Here is a 15,483-nt window from a genome sequence, read left to right as displayed (position 1 = left end):
CTTGGAAATCCGGTTGAGTAATGTTGCTTAACATCAAATTTAAACGAAGGCCTCTGACATTAAGAGTAGATCATAATTGCATGATTCCTCTCAGCCAGTTAATCCACCTCTCAGAACTCTTGCTTTTGTGTGTGTGCTCGGCCTTTGAGCCAGCTATGGAATTATTCTACTCTTCAGCCCTATGTGTTAAAAAGCCCATGTGGTATTAGGTTTAACTTCAGCTATTGGATTTTAACTTGCTATTGCAAACATGCAGCTGTTCTTAGGAAAAGAAAAATTACTGGACATAAAATATACAATGTTATTTTAACTTTAAATACATCCAGTGTAGGGATTTTCTTCAATTTTATAAAGAAACGTAGAGGCTTTCTTTATAGATAGCCTGAGTGAAAGTAATTAACATTGCATTCCTTTCTCGTTTCAGAAGAAATTGCAATTACTTTGAATTGCAGTCATTACTGTTCTTAATTATTTTCTTGCTCAATATGAATTGTAAATACATTCACTTGGCTTTAGATTTAGGATCTAGTATGTTAACTTTGAATGATGTGTGCATGTCGTACCAAGTTCAACTAAAACATTGAAAAAGGTTTAAAAAAAATTGTGATGTGCCATTCATGTAGATGTTGTTTGAGGCTATGTTCATTGCCTGTAATTTAAATGAAAAGTATGCTGGACTTCTGGAATTCTGCTAATCTGACTGAGGACGTTGAATGATGGATTCCCTTTGTTTTTTTTCTTGTTGTAAGGTCTCTATACATTCCATATGGTTAGGAAATAATATCACTCCACTGAGAGAAGAAGAGTGGGGTGAGGATGAGGAAGATGAGAATGACGTACCTGTTCCTTCCTCACCACCAACCTCTCCTATTAACACCAGGTATGTTGTGTCTCCTTTAACTTATCAAATAACCTTTTCTATAATAAAAATTCAGAGTGGAGTAAAATAGCTTTTTTAATTGGACACTGGATGCAAATAAGATAAAAATATAAGTACTAAAACTCATTTCAAACTGAGCATTTTGTCAGAGTTCAAGAATATCCCTTTTAACCCTTGCTTATTGTGCTTTGCAGGAAGCATCGGGCTGGTGTAGATATACATTCTTGTTCTCAGTTCTTACTTGAACTATATAGTCAGTGGATATTACCATCAAGCCCTAACAAGAGAACGCCAGTCATACTGATTAGTGAAGTGGTGCGATCAGTAAGTCTAAAATATTGTTCTGAGTTGTTGAGGATATGTTAACAAATCTTTGGAGTTAAACATCATTTGTAAAGGATCTCTTAATATGTAAGAAATGCTGACTTTTTTCAAAGAAGTATTTTTTTCTTGGCAGTGATATAATGGTAGTGCGGAAATATAACTTGCACAACTACAGCATTATAACATTTGAAACAGTGTAAGCACCTGGATTTGAGTATTTTGCTACTACATTACAGACATCTTAATGTCATGTGACAGTCCATTTAAAATTAATTGTTTACAAAAAAAAGATTTCAGGGTTTTGCTTATTCTTTCTTCCTAAAAAAAAAAAGACAATGTATGTATTAAAGGACTAAAGTGACAAAGTATACAAGCAAGACTAAAGAATGTGTCTTAATAGGCATTATGTGCTGATAAGGCCTAGATTAAACTGTCTTTGCAGGAGATTATGTATTGTGTAATTTTGGGCGTTCGAACACATTGTAAATGGCAGCGTGCATTCATTTTACAGAGTTACTGTAGTGGATTGGATTTTGTAAACTTTGTGGGGGGGAAAAAAGGACCGTTTTGAGGTAATTTTTTACTGGGATGTATGGTAGAATTCTACACAAGTTAATTATTTTTCCAAACATCTTGGTCAATTGAAGGATATTTGCTAACAATTAAAGGAGAGGCCTCTTCTAAGGAACTACTAACGGGCTTTTTGTGTGTTCAATTTTAATTTGTGCATAGCTCCTGGCAGTATCGGACTTATTTACAGAAAGAAATCAGTTTGAGATGATGTATACAACACTGACAGAACTGCGAAAGGTGCATCCATCAGAAGATGAGATTCTTATACAGTATTTGATACCAGCCACTTGTAAGGCTGCAGCTGTTCTTGGGATGGTAAGAAATTCTCATGGAAACTTATTTCAAATTGATGAGTGTGTTGGTGTACTACTCCTTATTTTCCACTGCAATATCTGACAGTTGTTGATCTTTTTTGTTTTATGTATCTCTTTTCTTTCCCTTGCTCTTTTTTTACTTCTGTTGTGTCATTCCATATTTAGGGAGTAATGCTAATTAATGTCATTCTCTTTATGTATGTCAGAGAAGAATAGTATCTTTCAATGGACATTTCAGAGGGGACCACTTCTGAAAAAAAATGAGATTCTTTTTGAGCTAACATTTCTATTAACTCTATATGAAACTAACATAAAACTGTATAGATAATAGTGGTAAGAAAAGTTTTGAAACATTTTGGGATAGTACTTTGAGTAGCTGTTGCAGCAGCACCTGCACAGGGGGATGCTGTGGAAGTGATGCCAGACATACTAAAGGAGCTGTGGAGATCATCTTGTTCTGACTGCACTGCAATTACCCACTCAGTGAGTTAATAACACTTTCCCACAAGTGAACAGCTGCATATCTCTGTAAGTGGGAGAAAATAAAAGGTTAATTCCAGTCGAGAGCTGCATGTTGTCCCATGCTCTGTCACATTCAGAATTTGCTTAAAAAGGGCGGCTAAGATCACGCATTCTAAAACTGGCCTGTATCTTAGATGCTTCACAAATACCAAAATAAAGCAAAATAAATAATTTCTACTAAATACTTAGAATACATTGCAATGAAAATAAGATTTCACTGTTCAAATCTAACAGTACAGGGTAGTTTTTGAGTATTCCAGTAGGTTATTGTAGGTTGGTAAGTATACAATACTAGCTAAACATGGGAGTGATGAATAGAAACGTGCAGAACTAAGTGCCATTGGTTTTGGAGAAAAAATAAGTGGAGCACCCTACTATTAGTTGAGTAGATGGCAGAGTATTTGTTTGTACACAGGCTGTTAGCAGCTTTTAAAGCAGTTTACGAACCTGATGATCCTTGAAGTCCCTTCTAACACAAGCCATCCTATGATTCTGACAGTTTCCAGCCCAAGTCCTATAAGTAATGAATCCCTAATAGCATGTATAACTATGCACACTTTGTTGGTTATAAATTACAGGATAGTGTATATTATTTGTAAAAAGTTATTTTGATAGCATTAGTTCAGTCAGTTAATCTGCAAGTCATCTCTTATCTGATGTATTATCCTGTGACATTGATTCAAAGTACTATTTGAAGCCAGCCTGTTTTGCTAATGTTTAATTTTTCCAGGTATTTCCAAGTGGCAAGATTCACTAGTATTTATTTGTAATGAGTACTTTTTTTTTTGAATGCTCTAGGATAAAGCTGTGGCTGAACCAGTAAGTCGACTGCTGGAATCTACCTTAAGAAGCACCCATATGCCAAGTCGAATCGGGGCTCTGCATGGAATTCTTTATATCCTTGAGTGTGATCTGCTTGATGAGACAGCAAAGCAACTCATTCCAATCATCAGCGAGTATTTACTCTCCAATTTGAGAGCAGTAGCACAGTAAGACTTTTCTCCCCTCCCACCATGTCTTTTAGTTAATGTAACAGGAGGTTTTGTTTAAGTGAAAGAACACACGTCTAAGTAAACTAGCTTACTTTAGTCTGACCTTTAAAAACCAACCAAAAGAAAAAGACAGTTTATTAAGATTTCTAGGCTTGCCTTATTGGAACTAGGAGAAGCTAGGAGTAGCTTTTCTTGCAGCAGCACTCTTTCTGCATCTGACTGGACCTGTTGCATGCTCCTTTATGGTTTGCCATGTTCAGTCCTTCGTAGAGCAGGTTATTGTATCAGGCAGCTCAAGTTCTTGTCATTTTCCTTGAAACCTTACAAATGAAGCTTAGCCAGCTTAAGATTTTATTTACAGAACTAAAAAGTTACTTGAGGGTGAGAAAACTGTTTTCTCAGACTTCTGTGTCTTTGCTAAATTGTGCTCCCTAAACCTTTCATTACTTTCCTGTCAAAAGGCATCTTCCTTGACTGAGCTTTGCAGGATCAGTAATGGAATAAATTTCATCTAAACAAGTGAAGCACTGATAGATTGAAATTATATTGCTGAAAAAATATTTGTTAATGTTGCACTGACTTTCCATGAAAACTAGTGCTCTCCTATAGCATGTGACATGTTTGTGCCAATCACCTGGGGATACGTTGTGCAGTTTGCAGATTAAAAACGACATAAATTTGATGTGGAAAAAATACCTGCTATTTCTAGGGCTTGTTTGTATTGTCTCAATTCCTGACCTTGATAACTTATGTAAGTAACTACTAGTGTTTTTTCTTATTTGCAGTTGTGTCACTGTCCATAACCAACAGCATATCTTAGTAATGTGTGCAGCTGCGTTCTATTTGATAGAGAACTATCCACTTGATGTGGGACCTGAATTCTCTGCAGGAATTATACAGGTATGTTGTAATGCCCACTGTCACAGGTAATTATGTAACTTGAGATCACCACATAATATATTATACTCTTAATTTTTGTGATGTAGGTTTTACTTTCGTCAGGCTTCCTTTAAACAGCAGTCCTACAATGCAGTTCATTACACATAAGCTGTAATAGCGTGCTCCTAGAAGGTGACCTAAACATACCTCAAAAAACAAGTAGATGGCTTTTTTCTTTATTTCAGATGTGTGGAGTCATGGTGTCTGGAAGTGATGAATCAACACCATCCATTATTTACCATTGTGTCCTGAGGGGATTAGAACGACTCCTCCTTTCGGAGCAGCTTTCCAGGCTGGATAGTGAATCTCTGGTTAAACTGAGTGTTGACAGAGTGAATGTGCAGAGCCCCCACAGAGCAATGGCAGCTCTTGGGCTAATGCTGACTTGCATGTACACAGGTATTTATGTTTTTTAAATACCTTTTGATGTGCTGAAAGACTAGCTTACTAACAGTGCTAATTTTAATTTTTTTTTTTCAATTGTTCTTGCTAGCAAGGATAAAAAGGTCTTATTCTGGCATTTGCAGTAAATTTGTAACGAATTATTTTGGTTTAGGAAAGGAAAAAGTCAGCCCAAGTCGTTCCACAGATGCAAATCCTGCAGCCCCCGACAGTGAATCTGTGATCGTGGCTATGGAACGAGTATCTGTTCTTTTTGATAGGTGAGAGGATAAAACGTGATAAAATATGTCATGGGGCACTGATGGGGAAATGATTCATTGGCACTGTCTCCTCACTTCTCTGTTTGACAGTTCTAATATTTAATTAATGTTATTTCTCTGCTTACCATTGCTTAAAATTGATACTTGTAGTATACACAGTAACACTGATGGAATTGCCGAACACAGCTCAAGTGTACAGGAATGTAAATGGAAAACAGACATGTCCTAACTGATACTCAGTGTTGCACAAACTGTAATACTTTATAAATGTATTTCCAGCTCCATTCAGGTCAAATCCTTAAGTGCTTTTCAAGATGTCTTCTGTGTAATCAAGGATATAAATCCTAGTTTACAGGAAATAATCTTTGAAACCATCCTTAAGAATTTAAAACCTCTTTTCCCCTTCCCCCACCCACATGTTGCTCTTTCCAAGGCTGTTAAGTAACTGCAGTGAAAGGGTACAGAAAAATTTCTGTATTCACATGGAACTCATGTAATGGAAGTATTTCATAACCCCTGTTCTGATCTGACAATCTCAAGCTGTGTTAAGTGAGCATAGCATGTTAGATTTTGCATAGTAGCTTGTGGCATAATGGTTGGCTTTTTTGTGTGTGTTCAGTGGTTTTTCCATAAAACTGGATGAGGATTTCAGTTCTGCACTCAGTGAGAACAGAGCTGAAACAGTGCTTGAGTAATTCTCTGAAGAGTTTGTAAAACAAACAGGAATACTAGAAGCAGAAAATGTCTTATGATTATTCCCTACAACAGTTACTATCTTGATCTTAGCACATTGCCAGATGCAATGTTTATTAGAAAGATTTTCCAATCAGTGTTCATTAAATAAGATAGTCTTTAAATTGAAGATTTCCCCCTCTTTACAGTGCTTTTCTCTGTTATATATTAGTCATTCTGGTGCTGTGTGAAAAATATGCAAAGATGTTATGAATGAAAATCAAGGTTCTGCTCATTACAGAATCAAAAATAGTTTGGATTGGAACGGACCTTAAAGCCCATCCTCAACCAGCTCCAACTCCCTACTGTGGACAGGGCTGCCAACCACTGGATCAGTGTCCAGGGCCCCATCCAACCTGGCCCTGAACACCTCCAGGGATGGGGCATCCACAGCTTCTCTGGGCAGTCTGTTCCAGTGCCTCAACACCCTCTGAGTAAAGAATTTCTTCCTATTATCTAAATCTCGCATCTTTTAGTTTAAAACCATTCTCCCTTGTCCTGTCACTATCAGTAAAATGTAAGACTGTCCTGTTTATAAACACTCTTTAAGTAGTGGAAAGCCGCAATGAGGTCTCCCCAGAGCCTCCTCTTCTCCAGACTTGAACAAGCCCAGCTCCCTCAACCTTTCTCCATAGGGGAGGTGCTCCAGCCTTTGTAGCCTCCTTTGAACCTGCTCCAGCCATGTTCTTTTTGTGCTGTTGGCCCCAGGCCTGGATGCAGTACTGCAGGTAGGGCCTCACAAGAGCAGAGTCAGAGGCACAATCACCTCCCTCACCTTTCACACTTCTTTTGATGCAGCCCAGGATAAGTTGACCTTGCTGGCTGCAGGCGCACACTCAAATCTATCTGTTCATTAGAACTCCAAAGTCCTTCACAGTGCTGGTCTCAATGAGTTCTTCCTGGTCTACACAAACCTTGCACTGGACAGTGGTGAGCCTCATTAGGTTCTCGTGGGTCTACTTTGTAAGCTTAACTCTGAATGGTAACTCTTCCTTCTGTTATATCAGCTTCACTCAGCTTGGTGTCATCTGCAAACTTGCTGAGGGTGTGCTCAGTCCCACTTTACAGGTCATTGAAAAAGATGTTGAAGAGAATGGTCTTTTTTCTGATAATTAGTAGTAGTAATCTCCCTATCTTTTTTTTAATTGTCATTTAACTTCTTCAGCATTTGTATTGTGAAATCTTGTTGGCTACTTGAGAAAGGAAGTGGAAAAAAAAGTTGGGGGGGCAGCTGATGGAATAACTTCTAAGAATGAATATAGCTTTGTTAGATTTCTTAGGCTAGACTGTTAGTGTAAGATGAGGTGAAGTCTTGAATTCTTGTTTAAGACTTGTCTATCTAAAGATGAAAATAGAGTATTCTTCCTATTGTGCTTAATATGAAAAATAACAAGATGTTCACTGGAATTAAATCTTAAAATGGTATCTTTCTATTATTTTTAGGATCAGGAAGGGATTTCCTTTTGAAGCTAGAGTAGTGGCCCGAATCCTTCCGCAATTTCTTGATGACTTTTTTCCTCCACAAGATGTAATGAATAAAGTTATTGGAGAATTTCTATCCAATCAGCAGCCTTATCCACAATTTATGGCAACAGTAGTTTATAAGGTAATGTATGTCTATCTTTTTTCCTTACATGTTTCAGAGAACTGTTAAGTAAGTGACAGCTCTTCAGTCTTCAGTACTTGAATAAAATGGGCAAATATAACTTTCACTAGATCTGATAAGCTATTCAGCAGTGTTTGAGGTGTACTGCTATGAACTTTGTGTTCTGGGGGAAATGGAGGATCTAGAATCACCTTGATAATGAAAAAATAATGAGAAAATTAATAGCAGGGATTCTGCTGCTTGGATTCTTCTGGTCTTGAGGAGCCACTCTGGGTCATTCTGGTATTTTGAAACCAGCCAAGCTTCTGGCAGACATAGTTAGGCTCCTTGGTATCCTGTGTTTCATCACCTACTTATTGGGCTTGTGCATCACTTAAGAGTACATGTATGCACCACCCTTTATGTATTAAAAACAGAGACCCAATGCAGGTCTCACTTTGTGTGCTCACTTCAATTTGCCACAGGTGTCATGAGCTCACTTTGTAGAATCACTTTGTTGGAGTTGTCTCCAACAACTCTATGAATCTCAGAGCTTTATAGATGAGGTAAATCTTTAAAAGAGAAACTAAACTCCTTCCCATGTCTTTATGTCTTGTCTTTATTCCTACGTAAAATGTTTTTGCAGGTATTCCAGACACTGCATACCACTGGACAGTCCTCAATGGTTCGTGACTGGGTGATGCTGTCTCTCTCTAATTTCACACAAAGGACACCTGTGGCAATGGCAATGTGGAGTCTTTCCTGTTTTTTTTGTCAGTGCTTCCACCAGTCAATGGATTTCAGCAATGTATCCTAAGCAAACTGAATGTGTGTCACTTCTGGGTAAATGTGATTCCATAAATGACATTGGTAGCTTAGGAGGGCAAAAGTAGTAAACTTAATACACAATTTAGTACACACACAAAAGAAACCTTAACCGGAATAACAAAATTCTACTCTATCTATACTGTGCTTGATATTGTCCTTTTGGTACCTGAGGTTTTTCTTTTCAGGAAGAAAGAACTTCTAAACAGATTTTGAGAGTACAGTTACCTAAAACTATTTTTTAAATTTCTGTTCCTTGTGACTGTTTGGGTTGATTTGGAAATTCATTACTTTAAGAGGCTTTTAAAAAGCTCTCTGCGGTCACCTCTCAATTCTTTATCTTGTATCGCTCCTACAAAATAAAATATTAAATACAAAAAAAAAAAAAAGTTGAGAGGTGTTGCCTTTCATGACTAGGCAAGAAAATAGACTTATGTCATCATGTTTGAAATCTCCTAATGCTTCCTCATGACATCACTGCTCCTTGGCTGTAGGTAGTTCAGACTAATTGCACCATTTCCTCCATTAGATAAAGACTGCTGCTAGGGTAAAGTAAGTTTCTGGAAATAAAAAATTGTGTTAAGCTACTGAAGAAATAGGATTTCTGTAGTAGCAGTTCAGTGAACACATGAAAGTGTTTTTCACATTGTTAGTGAACTCAAATATACACCACTTCATTGGAGAGCAGTGTTTCAAGTAGGAAACAAAATACGATCAAATTCTGTCATTTATGACCTTAACTTATCTCAGTCTTCCACATATTATCAGCAGAATGGGAAAACTGGAGCAAGTGGATGTTAACATCTTCTGTTTGGTGGCCATGGACTTTTACCGACATCAGATTGATGAAGAATTAGATCGGAGGGCTTTTCAGTCAGTGTTCGAGGTGGTAGCATCTCCAGGAACTCCGTATCATCGCCTCCTAACTTGTTTGCAAAATGTCCACAAGGTCACAGCATGTTGAATGTCCTGACACATTACAAAACTGCATGACTAGTGTTGGAATCTGATACAAATTATAGGAAATGAGAGATCGAGGAAGTATCTGTGGTTGCATTTGTGATAAACATGGACCTGCCACTTATTTTCTTCCAGAATGCATGGAGAAGTGCTCTGTAGCACTGGAAATCACCTGAAAAATCTAGCGTAGTTTTTATTGTTCTTGACACGAGGCACCTGTGGGTGGAGTTGTCCGTGTTCTACAAGTGATGTTTGGAACTAACCTGAGACAGACTTACTAACTGTAAACTATGAGCAAGTGCTACATGCAAGGTAACTGGTATTGTTCTTCTTCCTAATGTTCAGCTGAAGCCACTGTGTTGAAGCTGGTAAGAAACTGACAGAAACACTCTTATTGCAAGCTGCACTCATTAGAAAACTTCACAGTTCTATGTACGTGTATATACTGTTGTGTAGTACGAAATAGAGATTGTTGAATTGATTTGTCTCTCCCAAACGAAGACAAGAGAAGATGGCTTTCATGAGTTACACTTCCAGCATGTAATTCCTCTCCAGACTTTCTTATATCCTGTGGTGCACGTGTTGGTGGTATCGGAGATGTGGTGCACATACGTAACCACACCTTTTTCTTTTTTTTTTCCTCTCAGGATTTAAAATTTGAGTACAGTATATCAGTAAAAGAAATTTTAACTTAAATATTTCTATTTCTATATCATGTACAGTATGTAAAATTGTAAGATGTGTGATGCATGAGCTGTGCTGTAATTCAAGATGAACAGAAGCCACGCTAATGAATGTCTTGTCATCTGTATTGTCCTCATTTTTCCTTGTGCTCAAATTTATGTTCCTTCTGAAAATCCATCTTAATGTACAGATTACATCTTGTTTTGCATCTCACTTTTTCTTAAAGCGCTTTAAAACTGGAATATGTTGATTTAATGTGTCTTGAGTGACTATATTAAGGAGGCATTCTTGTGGTCCGCTTGTAGCTTTTGAATTCCTTTATTTTGAGATGTTATGGTGAAAGAGAGGACTAGTTATTTTGGATCAGCCTTTTGTATACTAAAGAAATGGCTCTTATCTGTTGCACAGCATTTAAGAGACAATAGTGCAAGCTCCCTAGTAGTCAGTAACCATTTGACTTTTCTTAACTGAGACCATAGAGTCAACTGGATTCAAACCTCTCTCACTTTGAACAGATCTATACTAGCAGTTGAGAATCAGAAGGCTGCTGTGGTCTACTCTGGGACTGGCTAAGGTGTTAGAGTACACAACTGCTTTTATTACCTGTCATACACATAATGCTTTAGACACACACTATGAATATCAACAGTTCTATAGCACTTCGCAGGGCCAGATGTAGCTTTTACTTACCACCCAGGAAACCCCATTGATTTGTGAGCGTTACATGGGGAAAGCACAGCATTTGTCTTTAGTTATATTTGTTATAATTTTTTAATTATATAAAAATGATTGCTGGGTCTTCAGTCACGTCCTGTATTTAACCTCTCTTCAATTTCTTATCACACCTTTTGGTGACACTTGGAAAAATGAGATAGTGTTGTCAGGAGGAGCATGTACTTGTATGTATTTCTGTATATAATGTATATGTGGAAATTATACACGTGACAACATTTAATGTATACAGATGTGTATATTTGTATTTATTAAACCCATGTATTTAAACTAATTCCAATCTAGACCAAAAATTGTTACTCCTGCCCATAAATTGATCTAGAAGGAGTTGTCCACTGGTGTCACTTCCTCTTAAAAAGGCAAAACTGATAATATGGGCAGTAGAAACAACTGTAGACATTGCTGTATTTAGCTCTCTACAGATCTTACTATCTAGAGCAATTATTTCTGCCCTTAGTTGGGTTACTCTTATTTCTTGGGCCACAGCACTGTGGTGATTTTTAAAAGAAGCTGAATAGGAGTTCAGAAAAAGATTTAATAGATACTGTTTGAAAGTTTTGAGTTGCATTGGAAATTATCTTAATTCTGACGAGACTAATTCAAGGCAGTGAGATATAATGCCCTGTGCATTCGTTAAGGGTAGTATAGATCACTCTTCCCTTTTGTAACCACCAGTAATCGTTTTGTACTGTAAACCCACACACCAGTCAGTTTTTGTATGATATATAGTTTAAGTGAAGATATTTTTGTAAGCTATTTTCCAAAATTTAAGATAGATTTTAATATATTTTTTAAGCATCAGGTTAGTCATATTCTCACCAACAGTATGTGTTGTGTTACAAACTGTTAAATTCTTCATAATTTTAAGCTCCTCGTGATTAACACAGACTAGTTGGTTATTTTACCTTGGGAAAATGGGAGCTAGTCCCTTTATGAAACTTTCCAAACCAACTGATTTGGGACTTGCCATAGAATCTTTCCAACCACTGAAAGGAGTGTATTGAACCAAGCAGTCAGCACGGCTGGATGAGAAGCATCTGATGTGACAAAGCCCCTTTTCCTCAAATGGCCTTTAAGCAAATAGTTGCATTACCCAGTTCTAGGCAAGCTTTAGAACTGATGCAGTCAGTTTTACACTCATGGATTCACTGCTAGTAATTACTCCATCTGTTTGGACTTCTCTTGGAGATTTGTCATAGTATATACGTACCTCCTGGAACACGATTCTGGAACTTCTAAAGAACAGCAGCTCCTTTTAGAAGTTCTCAGTGACCTGCAGGGAATAAGGGCCCTCCTAGTGTGGAAAAAGGCACATAAGTAGTGCTTCAAATGTAACTTGTCACCTGTGGCACACTTTGCTATCCTCTTCCTGTACTTGCTTTCCCCACTCTCCCTTCTTTTGGAGTGAAATTGTACTTGAAATCACTCCTTCCTGCTTGTAGTGACAAGAATCAAGAGGTCTGTGATGGGGACTGCAACAACAGAACAAAACAGCAGAACAGTGGTCACCAAGAAATCCTGATGTTGGGTTTAAAGAAAAAAAAAAAGCAAATTATTACTGAAAGTATTCAGAATATTTTCTAATTATGCTTTTTGCCAGTTGAAATTGATTGTGAGTGTATTTAACTCTTGAGCGTATACTCAGATGTCATTTCTTCCCTAAAGTAAGTGATTGTGCAGTACTCCTGCATTGGTAGGAATGCCTTCTCAGTACCAAGAAGTTTCGCTTCTTAAAAAACAGAGCATTCCTTAGGCATTAAGTAACGATTGAGCAGATTTAGATAAATGAAGTGGGGAATGAGTGGAAGCTTTTGGATTAAAATAAATTTGTTCATACTTAATAGATTTACCTTAAGAGCGTTCTGTCTTACCGTTCTCCTTTTTAAAAGACTGTTAACTTCATAAAGCAGACAAGGAGGTTGTGTCAAAAGCACTGCAGAGACAGTTCTCCAAGAGCAGCAGATGTATTTTTTGTCTCATACGTTTGTGGAGCTGTCATACCTAAGCATTTATGCTTCCTAAATAAAAGAAATTTTTAGAGTGTAATGAGCAATAAGTATAGCAATAAGCAGTCTAATTAAATTTGGTCATTCCGAATCTTACCCAGTGGTTGAAAGGGATGAGGTGGGATTAAAAGGTGTTGGTTCAAGTACATTCACTGCATAAAACAGACTTTTTCATGTACAATCCCAAGCAAAATTTGCACTAATGATAGAAATAACTATGGGACAATGCTAAGTGCTTTGCTCTTTTATTTTTAAAACAATTCTGGTTACAGGGATACAGATGATAAAAGTTATAAAGGAGCAAAGTACTTTGGTACTTTAATTTAGATAGTTTCCTTGTTTTAAAGTTTAAAAAAAAAAAAAAAAAGCAAGCTGCTGTAAGAACTAGAGTAAGCAATGTAGCAAAATTACTGGGAAGTTCAATATGCTACTCTTATACTGAGATTTCAGGTGAACTCTTTGTGCATGCTACTTTGAAGCATCCATTGAAAAATGTTGAGAATCCCATAGTCATACCCAGGAGAGCTTCTATAGTATGTCAGGTTTTAGTTGTATTCATGTTGACAGGGTATGAATGCTGCAGAGCATTTGTGAAGCATGCGCTGCTTTCTTTCCATGTGCGTTTGTGTGAGCTTATCATCCCCATCAGTCTGTGTACACATACCATCAAGTTGGGTCAACCTGACGAAGGACAAGGCAAAGGCATGTGATGTACAGCACCCTGTGCTGTTGTCTTATAGAGCTTGAGGGCAGTGATGAGCGAAAGCTTGGAGCCCCAACCCAAAGAACAATTGTACTCAAAATAAAAGGAAAGCATATAATTTTAGATGTATGTTTAAGTTTAAAGAAATGCTGAAAATACTGCAATTTGAAACTAAAAGAGAAAATAAAATACGACTATTGCTGTAAGACATTTTTCTCTGTTTATTTAAAAAAGTCTTGTTGCATTCTCACTATGGTTTCCCCTGGTGTCTCCTTTTCAGCGGCTATCAAACAGGGAGGATTTTAACAATATGCAAGAATACTCTAACTGTCTGCAGTTGTAGGTATGCTTCAGAATCTCAGTGCTGTTTGCAATAAAAAAAACTATCACAACTGAGCTTTTAATGATACCTAATAGTCACGCTTGCCAAAACTCCGAGATCAGAAAATGCAAAATGTAAGCGTACAGCTGTATTTTTGGATGAGGATGTTTTCATCTGCAGCAGTCCTACGGGGCAGATTATGTTACGCTGGAGAAAAAAAAGGTTTAACTTGCCTCAGCTTGATTCCCCAGCTGTTAGGCTTTCCATTGGGCCTGCATCTTAAAAGACGTTTCTGGGTGGTCCTGCGGCCGAGCACTGGAGGATCTCTTGCAGAACTCGACTGTTAGAGACATCTTGTTTTGATTAACTTTGCAGCTCTTGGCTGTTCTTTGGAAATTCTGCAATAAGCTGTGAAGTAGTAGCTTAATGCACCAAGCACGTGCTGGTTTCATTCTTGGTCAAAATAACTTTTTCACACGTTTTTCCTTGTCAGGGTTGCTAGCTGGTAGTAACAGCTGCTCCTGTCACCATCTGTTGTAGTTGAATGATAGTCTTCAGCTTTTGTTCTCCACTTGGAGAAGAGTAGCAGTTTAAGTTTTGAAAAGAGTAAAGATGGTTTACTGTACGCAGGCGGATGAAGCACTGCACTTCTAAGAGTAGAATTCTTCAGTTTTCTCCAACAACTTTCTGCACTGCCTCTCCCGTCCCATGTAAGTACTGCTTTGTCCCTTTTTTGTCAGTGCAGCTATTGGACTATTGCAGCCATCATTTTGGAGGTGGTTTGGCTCTGCCCCAATTATGAGATGAAAAGCTTTGACTGCATGCGGAGTTATACCATAATTATGCCATAACTTTTGCATAACTGTTTGAAGAGATGAAAAGATTTGTGACTTCTAGGATTGTTGGAAGTAAAGCATAAAAAGGTTTATACAGTATATGGAATATCTTCTAAGCCAAACCTCCTGTTCTTCCACTGTAGCTATAATTCTACATGAATTTTGTTTCTGTTCTTTCCCATGGCATATACATCCAAGTTATAGCATCGTAATCCTCACCCCAGGTGCTGTTTTCATATCCTTCCAATTGCAAATGCCATGGGTAGATTTTGATCGAGTGCAACCTGATTGTTTTCCCTCCTTATTTACATTCTGGAGTTCTTTCAGCCGGGCTGCAGTGTTTGGGCTCCAAGCAAAATGCATCCCTCAGGGCTGGGTTTGACTCTGCCACAGAAGCTTGCGTGCAGATTTGAGCCAGGTGAAGTTAAGCCATTTAAATAGTATGTTTCCACTAATCTAGTTCATCTTGAATTACACGCCCTGTAAAACTTCTCATTCATCTCAGCACTTCACTAACTTGAAATAAGTCCCCAGATGGACATCTGTTATACCTCTTAGTTCCCTTTGAGGAAAATGGACTAAGTGGGCTTTCATCACGATTTTCCATTTGGGTGGCTCTAATATTGAAGTATTTGCCTGGTCATCCAACGGAAATGCAAGTGTAAAGCTTGCTAACAACGTTCTTGATGTGCCTTGTTAACATTGACTTTTCGTATTCCATCTTCAGCATTTATGTTAGCATCTGCAAGAACAACAGTTTGTCTTCTAACTTTTTGTTTCAGGCAAGTTAGGACAGATACTGCTTCAGTTGTTCTTTGTTTGTTCAAGATTTCTCTTTGCCTTCATAACTGCTTTTGCTTTCATCTGAAAGTTAATCCTTGAGAAGTGGGAG

The 15,483-nt window shown here is 37.7% G+C and overlaps 1 protein-coding gene across 1 annotated transcript in view; it reads left to right on the top strand.

The window, feature by feature from the left end:
* The window catches only part of HTT (huntingtin), a 78,073-nt gene extending 64,434 nt beyond the window's left edge, over window positions 1-13,639 (top strand). Inside the window, 11 exon segments of the mRNA XM_420822.8 lie at window positions 750-880; window positions 1,075-1,204; window positions 1,937-2,092; window positions 3,412-3,602; window positions 4,391-4,505; window positions 4,730-4,943; window positions 5,101-5,206; window positions 7,382-7,544; window positions 8,170-8,289; window positions 8,291-8,331; window positions 9,099-13,639. Coding sequence (XP_420822.3) covers window positions 750-880; window positions 1,075-1,204; window positions 1,937-2,092; window positions 3,412-3,602; window positions 4,391-4,505; window positions 4,730-4,943; window positions 5,101-5,206; window positions 7,382-7,544; window positions 8,170-8,289; window positions 8,291-8,331; window positions 9,099-9,312 — 1,581 coding nt within the window. The 3' untranslated portion in view covers window positions 9,313-13,639.
* Window positions 13,640-15,483: the final 1,844 nt, after the last annotated feature.

The sequence above is a fragment of the Gallus gallus genome, chromosome 4, assembly GCF_016699485.2.
Source record: "Gallus gallus isolate bGalGal1 chromosome 4, bGalGal1.mat.broiler.GRCg7b, whole genome shotgun sequence".
In the NCBI taxonomy this organism is placed as follows: domain Eukaryota; kingdom Metazoa; phylum Chordata; class Aves; order Galliformes; family Phasianidae; genus Gallus; species Gallus gallus.
The sequence above is the reverse complement of the archived record's forward strand: the minus strand, read 5'-3'. Positions and strand labels throughout refer to the sequence as shown.